Source organism: Glycine soja, chromosome 17 (assembly GCF_004193775.1).
Source record: "Glycine soja cultivar W05 chromosome 17, ASM419377v2, whole genome shotgun sequence".
Lineage (NCBI taxonomy): Eukaryota > Viridiplantae > Streptophyta > Magnoliopsida > Fabales > Fabaceae > Glycine > Glycine soja.
Window position 1 is genome coordinate 5,445,151 of NC_041018.1, and position 19,393 is coordinate 5,464,543.

The following is a 19,393-nucleotide window of genomic DNA, read 5'->3' on the forward strand; positions in this document are numbered from 1 at the left end:
TGTTTGTGTTTTATTTTCATTATATTTCAAAACACTTGTTTATTTTGAAAATTTAAATTAGTATCTTAAACGAGTAAATTAAAATAAAGTCACGCAGCGAAAAATCACACAAGCCCGTGTTAAATTTTCTTGAACTGTCAGAAATCCTTTGAAGAATTTTTTTAAAATGAAAAATTATAAAACAAATTCAAGATATTTGAATATAATTGATATATCTTTAACAGACTCTCTATTATAAAATAAATTTATTAAGAATCCAAAAATTACAAAAGAGATTCATCAAATAGAAAATTAGAACCATCTTCATTAAAAGGAGAGAGAAAAAATGATCCATTGGTATACAATTTCATTCCTAATGAAATTCGAAATGAATACATAAAATCTTGACAATAAGAATGCGTGAATAAAATAAGCACTGATACAAGAATAAAAGAGAGCTTAAGGCCCGCAATTTCCTTGGTGTTTGGATTGAATTTCTATAATTTAGAATTTATTGTTTGGATGTTTTTTAACGAAGAATTTAAAATTTTGGAATTTTAAAACAGAATTTTAAACAACTAAAAATCTGAAATTTCAATTTCCTTTTAAAATGTGAGAAATTGAAATTCTCTTGTTAACGTCTTCTTCAAGGACCACCATGTGAGCTCCTAACGTGTGAGCACAGAGAAGCACACATAAATAGCACACCAATCATATTATTTTTTTCATTCATTTTTTTATCTTCATAATTTTAATTTTTTTATCCAAACACAAAATTTTAAAAATAAAAGAATTTCAATTGAAGCATTTAAAATTCTTAAAATTTTAAATTTCTCCCTCTAAACACACTCTTAATAATATTACTTAATAAGAGAAAGCGAGAAAGAGAATCGAATGTAAGTAAACTAGTTGATATATATGATAAAAAAACAGAAAATAATCACGGAGATATTTACAATAAGAGTTTATTGCTTATCTAATGACAATATAACTGTCATTTAACAACAAAAATTATTATTTAAATTATTTTAACATAATTATTTTAAAAGTGAATAAACTTATAAAACATGATAAATTATCATTGAAATTGGATAAAAAAATTATGTTGTATAACCTCTTTTTTCTTACAATAATAACGTGTTCAGCAATAACTATTTCACAATAATAATAAAAAGTCAATTCAGTCATAACAGTTACACTTACATCAAACACGTAAAGTAACTAGTTTGAGAATGTTTTAGTTTAATATAAACAGTTTCGAGTTTATGAATCAAATATTTGGGAACTTTTTTTAATGATACATAATTATCTTATTCAAGTGGAGCAAAAACATCTCTCAATCATAAAGGATATTTATAGTCTTAAAACCAAACACATACACACAAAAAACAACAATCACACTTGAAGTTAAGACAAGTACTTATATGGTATACCAATGTATCTAACCTCCTTTCAAGCAAAAGTGCATTTCCCTTTTATGTGTATGCATGCATTATGATGAGGTAGAAGAAATAAAAGAATATAAATACACGAAAATTGATAAATATAATGAATTATATGATCTCTATATATTCTAATAATAATAATAATAATAATAATAATAATAATAATAATAATAATAATAATAATACATGTAGTGAGACTGGTTCATTATATTGCAAGTAACTTGTTTATTTTAAAAATATTTAAATACATTTTTGATTCCTAAATTTATTTAAATAACACTTTAAATAATAAAATAAAGTGATTCAAATAGTGTTTTAAGGACAAAATTAAAATTTGAAGTTTATCAATCATCAACCGGGCGCAAATTATTATAATTAAATCTCTAATATACTCTGTTTTTTTATTTCTACATATAAAAAATCCATTAATATGCAATTTCATTCTTAAATTAATATAAAATTTGGAATGAATACAGATCTTGACAATAGGAATGTGTGAATAAAATAAGCAATGATACGGGAATAAAATAATGCTTAGGGACAATTTCAATTCCCTTAATAATACTTAATAAGAGAAAGTGACAAACACAAAGAAATGCAAGTAAATAGCTGATAATTTGATATGATATTATAGGGGAAAAACATAGAGAAAAATAATACATTATTATGAAGTTTATAAAAGAAAGATGTTCACCATCAATTATATATTTTACAATTTACAAATACGTCAAATATTTTGAGAAAAAACTTTGTGACACATAATAATTTTATTCAATTTAAGTATAATTATCTTTCATTTTTTATGTAATGCAGTGAGAGTATTTCATGCACACACCGACAAACTCATAGTCTTTTACACACAAAGCTATGATACTTTAAGTTAAGACAAGTTCTATGGTATACCAATGTATCTACCCTTGTTTCAGGGAAAAGTGCATTTCACTTTTATGTGTATTCACAAGCTATGATAAGGTAGAAGAAATAAAATAATAAAAAGAAAATAAATTTTATAATAATAATAATAATAATATTAATTATAATGTATTGTTTATTGTATACAGGATCATTTTTTTTCCTTTAATGAAGATAATTCTCATCTATTCAATGAACCTCTTTTATAATATTGGGATTCTTAATAAATCTTAATTAATTAATAAAGAGTCTGTTAAAAATTATTTGTTATATTCAAATATTTTGAATAGAAATCAATGACTATTCTAGTATATTTGTGGAAAGTAATTCAAACTCCACCATAACAATGACATTTATCATTTTGAATCAATTAGCTTGATAAATTCTAAAAAGGATATTTCAACTTAATTACTAATTTTGAGTTTAAATTCTAAATATATAAGTGTCTAATAAATACTTAATACATAAAAAGTTATATATAAATATATATATATATATATATGATCTTAATTAATTTCATCAGAATTAATTACATCTCATTTGTGAAGGATATCTATATATAATTTATAAATAAACAAAAAAAATAAAATAATATTTAAGACAAGTTCTATGTCACAATGATGTATCTGCCTCGTTTCAAGGACAAGTGCATTTTACTTTTATGTGTATGCATGAATAATAATAATAATTTTTTAATATTTATGTACTAATAATTTAAAATAATTTTGTTTTCTCATTCAATCATAAATTATTATTTAAATTATTTTAAAATAATTATTTTAAAAATTGACAAACTATACATAATATATCGTGATTATGTTAAATATTTTATAAAAAAAACTTCCAATAATAATAATGTAATGAGAGCTTGTTCAGTATATTGTAAACAACTTATTTATTTTCAAAATTTAAATAAATCTCTTATATAAAAAAATAAAAGTAAATTTGTGCAGCAAACAATTACAAAAGTCCGTGCTAAATTTTGTTGACGTTTCACAAATCTTTTGACTTAGTGTTCAAAGAAGATTTTTAAAATGGAAAACAATAAAATAAATTAAAGATATTTGCATATAACAGAGAATTATTTTTAACAAGTTCTTTATTAATTAATTAAAATTTATTAAGATTCTCAAAAGTATAAGTTAATCATATTTCAATGAAGATTTGTCATTATTTTTAGTAAAAATTATTTCATATCAATATCACGATCAATAAAAAAGAGGTAAAAGAGATTCATTAAATAGAGAATTTGAACCCTTTCCTTAAAGGCAGAAAAAAATAAAAAGGAAAGAAAAATCATCTTATGGTATATAATTTCATTCCAAATTTTAAATTTTTTTATCCATAAGAATTAAACACAATACTAAAAAATTTATAATACTTACATATTTTATTTAATCAACTGAACTAGAGAAATTGTTTTAATTTTAAATTCTAAATTTGAAATGAATAAAAATCCTTACAATAAGAATGTGCGAATAAAATAAGTATCTAGAATAAAAGAACTATTGGTAGAAATGTCCCTTCTAAATGATGTTCGGTAAGAGAAAGAGAGAAAAAAAAAATGTAAGTATGATAATTGGTATAATATACTGCAAGAGAAGAAATAGATATATAAAGATAATTAATTTGTTTTAGCGAGGTGTTTAGAATAGAAGGGTGTTTATGTTTTAAAAAAAGTGTTAATCAATTATTATTTTATAATAATAGAGGAAAAAGTCAACTCAACCATAATAATGACACTTTTTATATATTATTGACGTGTAGATCAATTAGTTCGTGTAGTGTTTCAATACTCAAAAGAAAGAATTTTATACATAACAAATTTATTTGATTTGAATTATCTCTCATTTGTAAAGGATACCTATTATCTACGATTGAATGAGTGTAATTTATTTTACACTATCTTTGTATTCAATTAAATTTAATTATGCAACCCTAAAAAATTGGTTTTCTTTGAAAAATAAATTATTCATGAAGATCACGTCCAACTAGTTTTTGTGACAGAAAGTTACACATTACTATTAAAACACACCGTGTCCTGGGGCTGTCTTGCAAGTTGCATCGCATAGGTACCACACTGACTAATTTAATAGAAAGTAGAAAGATACATAGAGGGAAAAAATGAGAATAAAAAAGGGGCCAAAATATATTGTATAGGTAATTAGGTACATAAATAATGTTATGCATCCTCCACGTACGTCACGTGACAAAAATGCATAGTGGACCACGCCAAACTAATCCAATTTTTACTCATCACTGTGTGGAAATAATCTCTTAAAAGATTTTCTTATCTACAAGACAACCAATGAGCTCAGGCATCGGCAATTCAACACTACCATCAAAAGATTCAAAACTGAGAAAGACAGAGGCTTTCACTACCAACACACACGTTCGATCGGACATGGAATTATGGCCAACAAGGCATCCAAGGGCAGCCACAACTCATCCATAATTTGAACGGCTAACACAAAAATCTGAAATTCTTTTGGACCATCAATTACTTGGAGCTGAATTATTGTTCAGCACTGGACAGCATAAGGCGGCGTTGAAATAGAAGGAAATGCAGTGTGTCCAAGAGTACTAAATGTGCAGTGAGAGAAATAGTACGAGGTGTGTGATGATACTCAGAATATAATGAAAAATATTATAGATGGACCCCACCCAACCCTATTTAATATTTGGAAAGACAAATAAAGAAAAATGGCATGTTGGCCTCTGTTTGGATGAAGAAAGAAGTGGATAGGAAAGAAGTAGGGTAAAGACAAGTAGGAAAGAAGAAAAAATGAGTAGATTTCTTAAGAAATAAAAGAGAAAGAAAAGTTGAGTTTTTTTTTTCACTTGTTGGATAGAAAGTGGAAAAAAGAAAGGTGATATTCATCAAAGGTGAGATATTTTTTAGATGGGTTCCGCATAAATTTTTTTTTTTCTCTTCTCTACTTTTCTCCTCAACTAACAACATAAAATCACATTTTCTCTTCTTTTCTCATATCATTTTCTCTCTTCTCAATTTCTATTCAAACAAACAAAAGAGAAAAAAGAAATAGAAAACCATAAATATAAATAATGTGTAATATTTTTAGATATCTATATATCATCACCTCAATATAATTTTAAATTAGAGTAAATTATATTGATATTTTGTAAGATTGTACGAATTTTTAGTTTGTTTCATTGTTTGCAATAAATTTATTTATAAAAGTGTTTGTGTAATAATTAAAGGAGTAGTGTGATGTTAATGTGTAAGGGGTGGTAGTGTATTGTTTTTTAAATAACTAGGAAAGTTAGTGAAAGTGAAAAAAAAGAGTTCTCTATGAAGAATCAAAATAAGAAAAAAAAAGAGAGAGAGAGAGAATTTTGTATAATCTCATAAAATATTAAGGATCTAAGTATAATTTTCTAATATTAATAATTTAGATGACAAAACAAAAAGGAATTAATCTATTAACTTAGCAGAGAAGGAGACGAGCAATGCTATTCAGTACAAGCACTCTTTAGATGACAAAACAATCATTTTCTTTAAAATAAATTATAACTAAAAATTGAAAAAAAATAAATATATATAAAGCTTTTTTATATGAAATGAAATGATTAAATCTAAGTCTTATAATAAAATATGGATAATGAAAATTTAATATCATATAATTACTTAAAAAATCATGTGAGTTTTTTAAAAAATCAAGTAATTATTTTATATTAAATTTAAATCTTTCATTTATGATTATAAGATTCAAATTTTATTCTCTTAGTCTCTTATAAGATATTTATTCTCATAAGTCATATATATATGACAATTTGGACAAAAATAAGAGTACCTTGTGCAATGGGATGGCCAGCTAGGAAGAACTATTGTTCATCCCAACGAACCGGTTTTTAAGATTAAAAGAACAATTTTTTATTGCAATGGTGCACACTTGCAAATGAAAGCAATCGAGGAAAGGATAAAAATGAGTAGATCTGGGAAGGTGTTGGGTGATAAGGATTGGAAAAAGGAAAGGTGTATGCAGTGAGTCGAACAATTTTATTTTAAAAAAAAAATATTTTAACAAAATGGAAAGTAATTTCAATAAAAAGGCATTATTCAACTGTAATGTATTTTTTTAAAATTTTATTTTGTTAATTTGCAAATAAATGAATTATACTTCAAGAAGATATATATTTGTCATATTTATTATTTCAAAATTAAAATACAAATGAATTATCATTTAAAGTAAAATTATAAATAAGTGGGATAGCAGGTGGATCCAATTTAATTTCATTTTTAGAGTAAAAAATTAATAGAATTGAGATCCACAAGAAATAACTTAAAAAAAAATCAATTATTGTGGATGATCTAAACACTTTGGTACTTAAAATACGAAAACCAATTCGAACCGAATACTATAAACTGACCAGGCCTTGACTAATATGCATCAGAATTTTGATGATGGATTCCCATGGCAGCTCATAAATCTATTGGTTGGAGGATTATCCATCTCCACCAGATTGCACATGTTATTTTCCTGAAGAATACATTCAAGTTTTTAATTTTGTATAAGTCTTCAAATTTTAATTTTATTGTCGTTACCTGGTTATTGTATAAAAAAAAGTTATATTCACTCATTTATTTGATAATGGTGGATAGATTAATACGATTTTGTGCAAGTTTATACCTCTCTTTTTCTCTTTTGCACCCCCTTAATTTCCTTTTTCCATTTTTATCCCCTTCCCGGGCTTCCCCTCCTCAATGCAGTCGTCAATTCATTCTTGAAAATATATCGTACCCAAACTACCCATATTAGATGGGTTTGTCATATTCTTTTTCTGTCATTAATGCAGTCATTGATCATATTTGCATTTGCATTGCTCTCGTCGTTCTTTTATGTGTATAATAATTTCTAAAAATATTATTTTTTAATTATTCTACTTTTCTATATGGTAAATAATAAATATATTTATTTTTCTATACAATATTTTCTTTATAAAATAGAAAGAAGATTTATAAAGACCAGATAAATTATCATTTTAATATCTAAATATATAAATAGTTACAATTTAGTCTTTAAAAAAATAAAAATTTTAATTTAGTCTTTATTTCTTTACATTTGTAAAATGTGTGATAATTATGTTTTATATGTAATTTAATGAAAAATTAATTCTTAAATTTTATAATTTAATGTCAAATTAATTCTAAAAAAATCAACAAAGTGAAAGTGATTCTGAACTAACTCAGTACTCTTAGATTAGGTTTCAAGTTTGTCTGTGAATGAAAAAAATTAATTAAATGAAAAAATTTCACTAAAAATAATGAGTCAAATTTTTTAACGAGAATAGTCATCAATAAAACTAACGGATATTTCATACCAATATTATATGATGGTATAATATATATATATTAAAGAACACACCCCTGTCCAAAAAATAAACCCTTTATCTTCCTTTACCAATTACCACACTGGTTATTTTTTGCATATACATATTTTACTCATTTGAAGATCTGAGTGCAACAATTTTTTTTTTAATTACAATATTTATTAAACATTAAGAAATTAGCTTGCGTCATTTACTTATATCGATTTCATTTTATAAATAATTTGTTTCTTAAACTACCCTCCTTAAATAAAAAAATATAAGAGTCATTGAAATTTAAACATCAGTTAAATAAAAATATTTTAAATATAATTTCATTAAATAAAATAAAAGTTAATTATGATGTACTTGTATTGGAGACTAACATACAATAATTTTTTTATTTTTTTTATTTTTGTGACCCGAATGAGTAATAAGAAGAGAATTTTACTTTGAATGAATTAGATAGACCCATTTTGTTTTTCAAGTTAAATATTTTTTTTATTTTTAAAATTAAAAAAATTACTGTATATTTGACTCGTGATAGGTACATTCTTCCATTAACATATTCTCCTCAAAGAATGAAAAAAAAAACACCGTAGAAGCATTAAATAATTATTTCTCACTCAACACAAGTGTAGTAGACCAAACATGAAAACAAACGTACTACACTCTCTTATCATTATTTTTCTTCTAATTAAAATTCTCAAATGATTATTTTCTATCCAAATATTTTATGATAGAATTCAAATTCAAATATAAATAATTGTAAAATTTCAAAAATAAAAAATGAATGAAAACTTAATAAATACTAAGAAAACTACAAGATATGAAATTAGGATTTGAATAAGGAAATTTTGATTTTTTTTATTGAGTGAAATTTGATATTTTGGTTAATGATTTTTAGTTAAAAAAACTAATCTATTAAATTATATAAATAAATAAGCAGAAAATAAAAACTTACAAGTCCTAGGAATAAATGGACGAGAGACCGAATTTGTTCAACTTTTTTTATTAAAAAAAAAGAAGAAAAGAAAAACTTCATTAATTAAAAATACTTAAAAAATAAAATTCGCATGCAGTACAAATTAATGGAACTAAAAATAAAATTATTTTAGACCATAATGACGTAGAGGGTGGTTATTCAGCACTGGACAATACTGATATTAGATGTTGAAACAGAAGGAAATGCAGTGTGTCCAGAAGTAATATCTACGTATAGATGATACTAGGAAACTACTATATAAAATTGAGCAATTTCCATAACAGACTGTACTGAAAACAGTATAATCCAGCATACACATAAAGCCCAAAAAAATAAATCCAACATATAAACCAGATTGTCTAGCAAACTGATCTACTCACTAGTAATACTGAGTAATCTAGCTAACGAGAATATCCCTTCCAATTTTCCCTCCTATTGTTCCTGAATGCACAGCACCCTATGGAGTATACAATAATGAGAAGAACAAGGAATACGATGTTAACAACAGCCACCCTCTTCCATTCAGTCTTGAAGTTTTGCAGAAAGCCAGCCTTGCATGATTGGCAATTGAAGCACAGAACTGTTTGATTGTTATTCCAAGCATCACAGTCAGGGTTGTTGTAACTGGTCACATTTCCAGGCTTCGTCCAGCTCGTTGAATTCTCATAGGTAAATAGGCATTCTTCTGCAGGTTTACAGCATCCAGACTGCACAAAACATCCAACAAATTAATGGAAAATCCATTAAGTAAAGCAGTCACAATTTTTTGCACTTATGATTAAACAAATAAATCTTGCACAATGTATAACTGTATATCAATATCATATAAGAATATCTCATTTTGGAAAATTCTTATGTTCTTGAAGGAAGATATTTTCTTTTAGACCATGTTATGCCACTAACTAGGTGGATCCCACTTCTAGACCCAAATAAATACAAGGGTGGATGCTCTTGGTGGAAGAATGAGCACATAAAAATCTCACTTATATCATTCACAGCTTATTAAGGAACCAGAGATTATTTAACGGCAAGAGAAGTGCACGCTAAATCATGCAGGTTTTAAGAGAAAAATGTAAAAAGTGCACAACTTTTTATCCCAGGCAGCAGCACTAGGCACTAGCATCGTTCAGGAGTATTAAAAAAATAAAAATACTAGTAAATACAAGAATGCCAAAAAGTCCGACGAAAAATACATTGGGAATAAATGAAGTAAAAGAACACAGCCTTTTCAGATGGAAGCCTATCCCAGTTACAAAGACCTCTTTTCAAAAAGACACCATCCTTGACTACTCTACTACTACTACTATAAAATACCAGTATCTCCCAAAGTTGATCTGACGAAAGTTCACTTTTTTCCAGAAAACTACTTGAATTGAAACTCGCGTGCGATAGACTAAGGAGACAAAAAACTTTAAAGGGAGTGGGCCAAAGGGCACAGATACCATCATCATAACCGTGCTTCAATTTCAAGCAAAACCCTAATTCAACCGAAAGCTTATTATGGTCTACTAATAAAGACAACCAAATTTCACGAAACAAAAGCTACATGCAAATATTTATTTATTTTTATTGGCGTTGTTCAATTAAAATTAAAATGAAAATTTCAAACAAGGGAGCTAAAACTTTAATTTTAATTGAATAATAGCCATCAAGATACACCTCAACAACCAAAAGTTTCCTGAAAAAAATAAAAACAACCAAAAGTTTATGATCTACTACTATTTCTTTGACGAGATGATCTACTAATTATTAAGACTACCAAATTTTCAAGATATGAAATTAATTGGATCTTTTCTTTAGTTATTGTTTTCTTTCTTTTTTTTTTGTTGAACAATTATTGTTTTCTATAACTATTTAATCAGAATTGAAGTTTTATCTGTAACTTATACTCATTTTTAATGAGGTAATAAAACTCCAATTCCCATCCAGCAACAACAATTTTTTAAAAGAAATATACACAAATATGATTAAGTGTTTTTCATTGTGAAGCAACCCCACAAGGAAAAAGTTAACAAAACAGGATCTCGATCAAGAACCAGATCCTTCACGGACCACGAACAAGCTCAAATTTTGACAACAACCCAGAAAAGGAATCAATAAAAAAGATCGAAAGAAACAAACCTGAAGCGCGGACAGGTGCTCGGTGTAAAACTGAGTAACGGTGTCGTTTAGAAACTTGGATTGAAACTCAGTGCAGACTTTCCCAGAATGCAAGCAACTACTGATCCTGTTCCACGTCTTAGTGTTATTAACCTTCTTCTGCAGCCAATTCGAGTAATCCCCAAGCCTATACTCTTTATACCCTCTATTAGAAACAACTTCACCAGCGCCCTTGTTGGTAACGACGAAAGCGAAAATGGTGAAGGCGAAGAGAAGAACGATGAGGACAAACATGACGAGGAGGTAGAGCCAGAGGAGCCACGACACGCGGCAGCACGCGCCGACGAGGCCGGCGAGTGAGACGAGCATGAGGAAGACGCCGAGCGCGATGACGGGCTTCTCCAGCCACCGCTCGCACTCGGTGGCGCCTTGCTTGCTCAGCCACACTCCGGCCACCAGGATCGGGATGGACAAGAGGAAGGTGAGGAAGTTAAGGAGTCCGATAACATTGTTGCTGAACCGAACCATGATGAATCAATGAGGGATAAGTATTTGCAGAAGAAGAAGAATGATTGTTATATGTATGATATGAATGAAGGTAGAGAAATAGTTAGGGAGAATGATTGTTTGTTTGTTTCTAGTATATACATATGCGCGTGATGTTTGTTGTGACTTGTTAGTCGGTAACTATTGACAATATTTTCAGATATTAATGCACACGCCACGGTACACGCGATTTCGTCGTTGGAGGAAGAAGAGGCGTTCGGGTTAATTTAGTTAAAACGCGCTTTTTTAAACTAGAATCTGTGCTGGGCTCTTCCTCGGGTCCGCTGGCTTTCTTGAATTTGGTCAATTCCAAGTGGGAAAACCATCAAGTTTGTTTGATATTTTTTTTAAAAATGTATTATTCCGAACGTGTTTAATTAATTTAATTAAAAATACTATTTTTTGAATTTTTTTTTTCAAAAAAACTATTGTACTGCTATATTGAATAATGAACATATTTTTTTTTAATTAATTGCTTTACACCCATGTTTAGGTGTGAATTTTATAAGAGAAAAAAATTATGTATAAAAGTATAAAAAAATTTAATTATAATCCGTCATCGTGATATGTTATAAATTTATTAACTTTTAAAATAATTATTTTAAAATAATTAATATAATGATATGTGATTCAATTAAAACGATATTATTTTATACCGTCAATAACATTAAATTTATTTTATAATTGGTTTGTTTATGGCCATAACTAGACTGAAATTTTATTCTCATGATTAAGTAAATTTGATCTGTATATTTTTATTAATTAGATTAGATTATTAGAAGGATAAAGAGAGAGGGAAAATAAAGAAATAAATTCTTTTGAATACCAATATGAAAGTGTTAGGTTTCATATTATTTAATTCTCCCCCGATGATAAAACTCTTTTAGTTAATTTACGTCTCTTAATAAAATAATTATTACATTAAATTTGTAAATTATTTATATTATAATTTCAAAATTATTATTTTTTTCTCTCTATCAGTTTATTTATTTTTTATTAATATTTGGAAATAGAATAATTAAATAGAGATACGTAGAAAAAAATAATTAATATATCTAAAAATTATAAAAAAAATATTATAAAAAACAAACATTTTTTTATGAGAGTCTTATAATTAGAAAAAAAAATTGAAAGGGTTAAAAGATTATTACTATTATAAAAATAATTAATATAGTAATAATATACTACGACCATGCATAGTACCAGCATAGGGTTAAATATTATATGTGTTTAGTAATAATAAATATAGTAATAATATACTATGACAATTAAATCACATGTAAGAGAGACAATGGAGAAGCAGTAGTCGGCAAAATACAAATCCCAGATACGAGAGTAATCAACAGGACCAGCATAGGCAAATTACATAACCACTAAGCAGAATTTTAATCAGAAAAGTAGAAGCTAACTCCATACATAAAAAATCGTATTACTCCTAACGTGTTTAATTAAAAAAATATATGTATTATACTGAATAATAATGAACAGATTTTTTGCAGTAAAAAATCAGATTTTGTAATTAATTTTACTGTCCATAATCCATATTTAGGTGAATATTGTAATTAGTTTGATTTACTACTATAATTAAACTGAAGTTTATTTCTCATAATTAAGTTAGTTTGATTTGTATATTTTTATTTTCTTTAATTATATTAGATAGAATATATGTTTGTGCTAATTAATAGGTATTTTTTAAACCATATTATAAGTGTAAGGTATCTATCAACATTATCGGTAAGCTATTTTTTGTCAAAATTTTGGCTAATCTTCTTTACTAGGACTCCTTCTTTCAATCATTTTTTTTCTTTTACAAAACTTAAATAAATAAAAAACTGTTTAAATGATCTCAACTCAAATTTATTTTAACCAATTTAATGTTAGTTCTAGTTTATTGGTATAATTAGGTTGAGGTGCATTTCTCATAGTTAGGTTGATTTGATTCTTTCTTCATATGATTTTGTTATGGCATCACAATGATGACTACCAATAAGTGTATATATTATTTACATTTATAAGGTTCCATATCATATATAATAATAATTTACATTAGAAGGCTCCATTTTATTAGTTGATAATACACTAATAGTATATATTTATTAATCTCTTTAATTATGAAGAAATTTATTTATAATACTTTAGAACCAGAATTTAAACTACTTTTAAATATTTTTTGTTTAAATTTTATATTCTATTTTTAATTAATTTTATTGCTTTTATCGTTAATAATAACTTTTTATAATAACTTTTTATATTTTATTAAATTAACAAACAAGTATATAATAAAAAAATCAAACTAATTAAAATGTGAGTAACGAATCTAAATATAAATATATAAATATTGAATAAATAAAAATATAAAAATTACAAGTAGTATTTACCTAAGTATAAATTTATTAATTTGTCTTTCAAAAGAAAATGGGCAATCTAACTCCATCCCACACGAGAACAAAATAATTGAAGATTCCATGATGTCATGTCATAAATGATAATTTGTTCTAACATTCACATGTTTTCAGCCGTCAGGATTCATCACAGAAACATGCCAAGTGCCACCTCCAATTAGCCGTCACCATGGGGTGGTGAATGGTAGTGACTTCTATCATGCATGGAAGCCACGTGGGCTACAGTTAAATTTAACAAATAATATATATATATATATATATAACTTTGAGAAAATTATCATATAGTCAGATTAAATAAAATCCAAATAGAATGTGTTCTTCCGCGCGGAAGCAGTTAAACATGAGTGTCGATGCTATGCAGGATCTGATTTTGGGCTCATTTAGCCTTTAAACAAAGTAAATTGTAAATAATTAAAATATCAACAATTTGTTTTTTTTTTTTCCTTAAAAAAAGATACAAATCAATTATTTTGAATCATAAGTGGCAAAGGCAGCAATTGACAATTGTCTTGTTGGCAGGCAGGTGGCGCTGCCACCGGCTTTGAAGGCTAATTGGAGGTGGCACTTGCCATGTTTCTGTGATGATTCCTGACGGCTGAAAACATGTGAATGTTAGAACAAATTATCATTTATGACATGACATCGTGGAATCTTCAATTATTTTGTTCGTGTGGGATGGAGTTAGATTGCCCATTTTCTTTTGAAAGACAAATTAATAAATTTATATTTAGGTAAATACTACTTGTAATTTCTATATTTTTATTTATTCAATATTTATATATTTATATTTAGATTCTTTACTCACATTTTAATTAGTTTGATTTTTTTATTATATACTTGTTTGTTAATTTAATAAAATATAAAAGGTTATTACAAAAAATTATTATTAACGATAAAAGCAATAAAATTAATTAAAAATAGAATATAAAATTTAAACAAAAAATATTTAAAAGTAGTTTAAATTCTGGTTTTAAAGTATTATAAATAAATTTCTTCAACATAATTAAAGAGATTAATAAATATATACTATTAGTGTATTGTCAACTAATAAAATGGAGCCTTATAATGTAAATTATTATTATATATGTGTGCGCGCTAAATATAACCAACTCAAATCCTAAAGGAAAGAAGGAAGTAGTTTAATACTACTGTGTAGTGTATTATAATACTCTTTATATTCCATTTTATATGGCATTGGTTTTGCCACAGATATGTAGTCCTGCATTGTATAATTTCTTAATATACTTTTTATTTTTAATTAATTATATTTTTCTCATTTATTACATAACAAAAAATACTCCAAATAAGGATGCTCCATGAAAAAAATATTTATTATTTCACTGATTTTATAAAATAATAATTACTGTGATTTGAAATAGTTTTTTTAAAACGTCATATAATATAAAATAAAAATGAGAGTAAATTTTACCCAACTTTAATGCAAGCAAACCTAAAATCAGTTTACCCAAAAAGAGAGGAGAGGATACCAAAGTCAAGTGATTGATTATTGCATCTACGAACATTGGAAATATCTTAGCGATGAGACGAAATTGAAGAATACGAAGCTGTGTGTCTACTGTCTAGAGTGGCATTTACAAGTTGCAACACACGTATCTATATTTTCACGTTAAATCAAAGAAAGATGCTTAAATTATCTGTAGTAGCTTTACACTCGACTCGCATTAAATATTTTCAAACGTGTAATCAAATATGCACGAAAGGTCCAAATTAATTAAGGACTTTACTAATAATTATTTCAAGGATATTAATTTATCATTCAAAGAGATGAATCGAATAAAGTTTACACAATTCACACACTACTCAACTAATTAAACTATATTTCTTATGACTCATATTAATTTAAAATGTGAACATGTCTTTCATAAAAAAAACTTGTATAGATGTATTACATTTTTTCTTCAATAATTTTTCTATCATCGATAAAATATTTTTTTCTACTCATAAGTTATTACTAAATGGAATATATCAATGATCATAAAAAGTGATTTCTTTGTTAAGATGAAAAATCTTTAATAATATAATATTTGGAGAATAAAAAAAAATACTAATTGAGATTTTGGATGCTTCAGACCTTCACAATAGAATTGGCATTTACTCTTTTAAAGGTTCCTTCGCTTACTTTTTCCTTTTAGTTCCGTAACTCAGATGCGTATCCACAGAACAATTAAATCAACTTTAAAATCAAAATGGCTTCAACCATTTGTGAAGTAATGAATATCCACAAACTGCCTTATTCACAATTACTCAACAACTGAAGAGAATAGAATGTTAAAGACTTCTCATGCCTCGGAAGGATATCCAAGTGCCACATGATTTCAAAGAGGTCCTGGAAAAGTCCCATTCTCCCTCTGTTCATTCCACCTTTCAACCTGCCACAGTTTAAGTCCACACAAAATTTAAAATAGAGAAATGCTAACCCACCTAGTGGACATTACTGAATCAAAAAAAATATTTCAATACAATCTGTCCTGGTCGTTTGACTTTGACTTAGTGATACTGTAGTATTGCAAAGTGGTTAGTAAGTAACGTGCTTCATGTGGTATAACACCAATCTTTCAAATTTGTGACAAAATAAGATACATGATTTGCTTTTTGCACAAGTGGGCTAAATATATTAGCAATTCTAAGAATGCCCAGACATTAATTAGAAGAGCAGGCATTTTGATGACTAAACAATGTATGTCAGGCAATCCTTGCTTAGGAAAAGGACCAGTGGAGAATCTACACACATATACAAAATGCATATATTCCCACCAAAGTTTGCAACATTTAAAGCAATGATGCAGAAGCACAGCTAAGGCAATGGCTACACAGTATTAAACTGAATAATAAGTCACTCGAGTATACTTTTCCTTTGGCCTTAGTGTATTTGAGAATACTTTACATCTAAAATAAACTAAACCACACCCAATAAACATGATTTACATTCATCATATCTGAAATGTACACATTTGTTCATCTTTGTCAGTGATTGTTCAGACTTCAGAATCAGAATGCAATAAATTAGTTTTGAAGACTGTGTCTCAGACCTCCAGATTTGACTCCTCTAAAGTAAGAAAACATGTTAAGAAAGAGAATATCCACCCATGATTTGGATTAAGGTGGATACACTCTTATTTCCTTAATTACTCCCCCTCACTTTAGAAGACCTAAATCCCAAACTTCCAAGCACGTGAAACTACAAAATGTCTATTGAGATACAACTAAAAAGAGTTCCATATCCTTATCTCTAGGCGGTCTTCAGACACACACATTTATTAGTTCTAGGAAACAGAGAATCTAAGTCTAAAGTGATAATTTTAATAGGAGATCAGAATTGGAGGTTTTATTCTCAATCACAAGCCTCAACTCACAAAAAATACAAAATTACGCAACTATTCTTCTTTTTATAAGTCCAGGATGCCATCTATCAGTATTATTAATTTCTATAAAGAATGAAAATACTGAATCTTACAGAGCTTTCATTCAAAGGGCTAGCAAATAAAATAACACAGTAGAAACCAAAACCAATATAATATAACAGCAAAAGATTGTTAGAAAACAACTACTAAAATGATGTACACTAGCCAAAAACAAAAAGAAAAAAAAAAGTATTCTATCAGTATTCTTCTTTGATTAGTAATGCTGTAAATAAGTAAAGGACATTGGGAATTCAATGATTCCTATCACAACCAAAAACAAAAAGAAAAAAAAAAGAAAATCTATAGTTCCTAACTGTATAAAACATGTAAAGGACTCAATCTCGAACCATTGAAAACCACAAATCACATTAACTTCGGCTATGGCATCAAGTTATACATTAAAGTACATAATGAGTCAATTCCAAGTAAACCAATAAGCTAGGGGTTGCTTACCCATTCACCCGGGCAAAGGGAGCGGTAATATTTAGCAAATCTCTCACATTCACCTGAGTTTTCACCCTTTGCTGCCAAGCATCTGTAATTAAAATCCATATTATGTAAAAGATTCTAAATAACATTTTTGCAGAACCAGACAGCCAATATCAGGAAATCCACCTATGAAACTCTATGTAGCGAGTGAAACAATGTCTGGTTTGATTTGTTGTAGGAAAACGAAAATCAGCAGGTGCAGTTTTCAGTTCAATCTAGCAGGAAGTAAGAAAATATTATGTTAGGGGGAAAATATACAGATTTACAGAAGATAGGAAGATACCAAACCTGTTGCATCAAAATTCAAATTCAAAACAAGAAAATATGCAATACAGCAGAAAGCTAGAGGGTAATTTTGTATCTGGCCTCTAGTTTCAAGCAATTAAGATAAGCATGACTCAAATATATTATCCATACCCTCCTCAACTCGTGGACGAAGAATGACTTGTATGAATAATGCATGTCAAGTGTCAAGAAATAGGAGGTTCAATACCACCATTTAATCATTTATAGTGAAATTAACTTTGGACAGCTAACTCAAAATGTCAGGATCAGAATCTAAATAAAATGCAGTTGAATAGGAGCATGGCATTTGGGTGTAATAACTAAGATATATGCAAAATGTAATCATAAGTAACAAATTAGCAATATAAAGCAAACATTCATCTTGGAATCAAAATTCACAAAATTTCTTCAGGGAAGCAGACACATACCAATACACTATCAGTGAGTATCTTCAAATAGGTATCTCTTGTAAAATTATGGCTGATTAAATTTCTAGATCCTTGTACTTTGGGGGGTGTTCAAATAAGTGTCTCTATTGTAACATGAGTGGGACCTTAAGAATGTGTAACTTTTAAGTCCCTGTAGTTCTAACTTCTAAGAATGTATAATAACTGGATTCCTGCTGCTGCCATTAGAGGCTGGGTTCATGAACTCAATCATATTTTTTTTCTGAAAACAATATAGATTTCAAAAGTTTGCAACTGGATCCTATAGTTTAAAATTTTGAAGTGATCCCCTTGATTGGGATCCCTGAATCCTAATTACCAGCGGATGACAATATCAGTGATTCAGTGCTCAAATGATAGAACAACTATTTTTTTTTAAAACTATACGAATTAGGAACCCAATTACCAACTTTTAAAAAACGTACTTGAACATAAAAAGGGGCTACATATTAATTAAACTGTACAACCTAAAACTATCAATCAGACAAGGTTAATATATTTCTCTTCTTACATTCACCCCCTCCAATCTAGATTTTTCCCTTCAATAATCTTAATCATTGGCAAAACAACATGAAATTTGAATGGTTGAACCCTATAAGATTATTAACTAGCAAGCACCATAATCAATAAAATTCGAAAATGCTAATCTTTTTACGCAGAGGGAAAAGAAGCAATTCACTACCTCACTTGTTGTATGGGCAAATAGCCAGTGGTAAAATGATTCTATAGATCGGAAAGACAATATAAATAAATTTAATAACAGATTAACATGCTACTCCTCAAAAACATAAAAAAAAAAATCGGAACCTCGAATGACGAAAATAAGAAAACAAAAAAATGAAAACGGGGATTAATTGAACGAAATCGTCGAGTTTGTTATTCAGCGATGAGAATCAGAGTCGGAGAAAAATGGAAACTTACCTCCGCCATGAGTCAGACTCGATCAACAATTGCGACGAAAAAAAAAATGCAACTTAGTGAATAAATAAATAAGTAGTAACGAGTGGCTCACTTGGGCCTCGAAGTTGGCCTAATTAGACATTTTGATTAATGG

The 19,393-nt window shown here is 27.7% G+C and overlaps 2 protein-coding genes across 2 annotated transcripts; both read right to left on the minus strand.

Moving 5' to 3' along the window:
* Positions 1–8,837: 8,837 nt before the first annotated feature.
* Positions 8,838–11,482, minus strand: LOC114391413 (tetraspanin-8). Its single transcript, XM_028352418.1, has 2 exons — positions 10,771–11,482; positions 8,838–9,356 (listed from the first exon to the last, which is right to left on the minus strand). Exons 1-2 carry the CDS (start codon positions 11,275–11,277, stop codon positions 9,051–9,053), a joined length of 813 nt encoding a protein of 270 aa, XP_028208219.1. The 5' UTR covers positions 11,278–11,482; the 3' UTR covers positions 8,838–9,050.
* A 4,297-nt stretch (positions 11,483–15,779) lies between these two features.
* Positions 15,780–19,393, minus strand: LOC114392196 (cytochrome c oxidase subunit 6b-2-like). Its single transcript, XM_028353248.1, has 4 exons — positions 19,261–19,393; positions 17,735–17,823; positions 17,573–17,654; positions 15,780–16,087 (listed from the first exon to the last, which is right to left on the minus strand). Exons 1-4 carry the CDS (start codon positions 19,267–19,269, stop codon positions 16,034–16,036), a joined length of 234 nt encoding a protein of 77 aa, XP_028209049.1. The 5' UTR covers positions 19,270–19,393; the 3' UTR covers positions 15,780–16,033.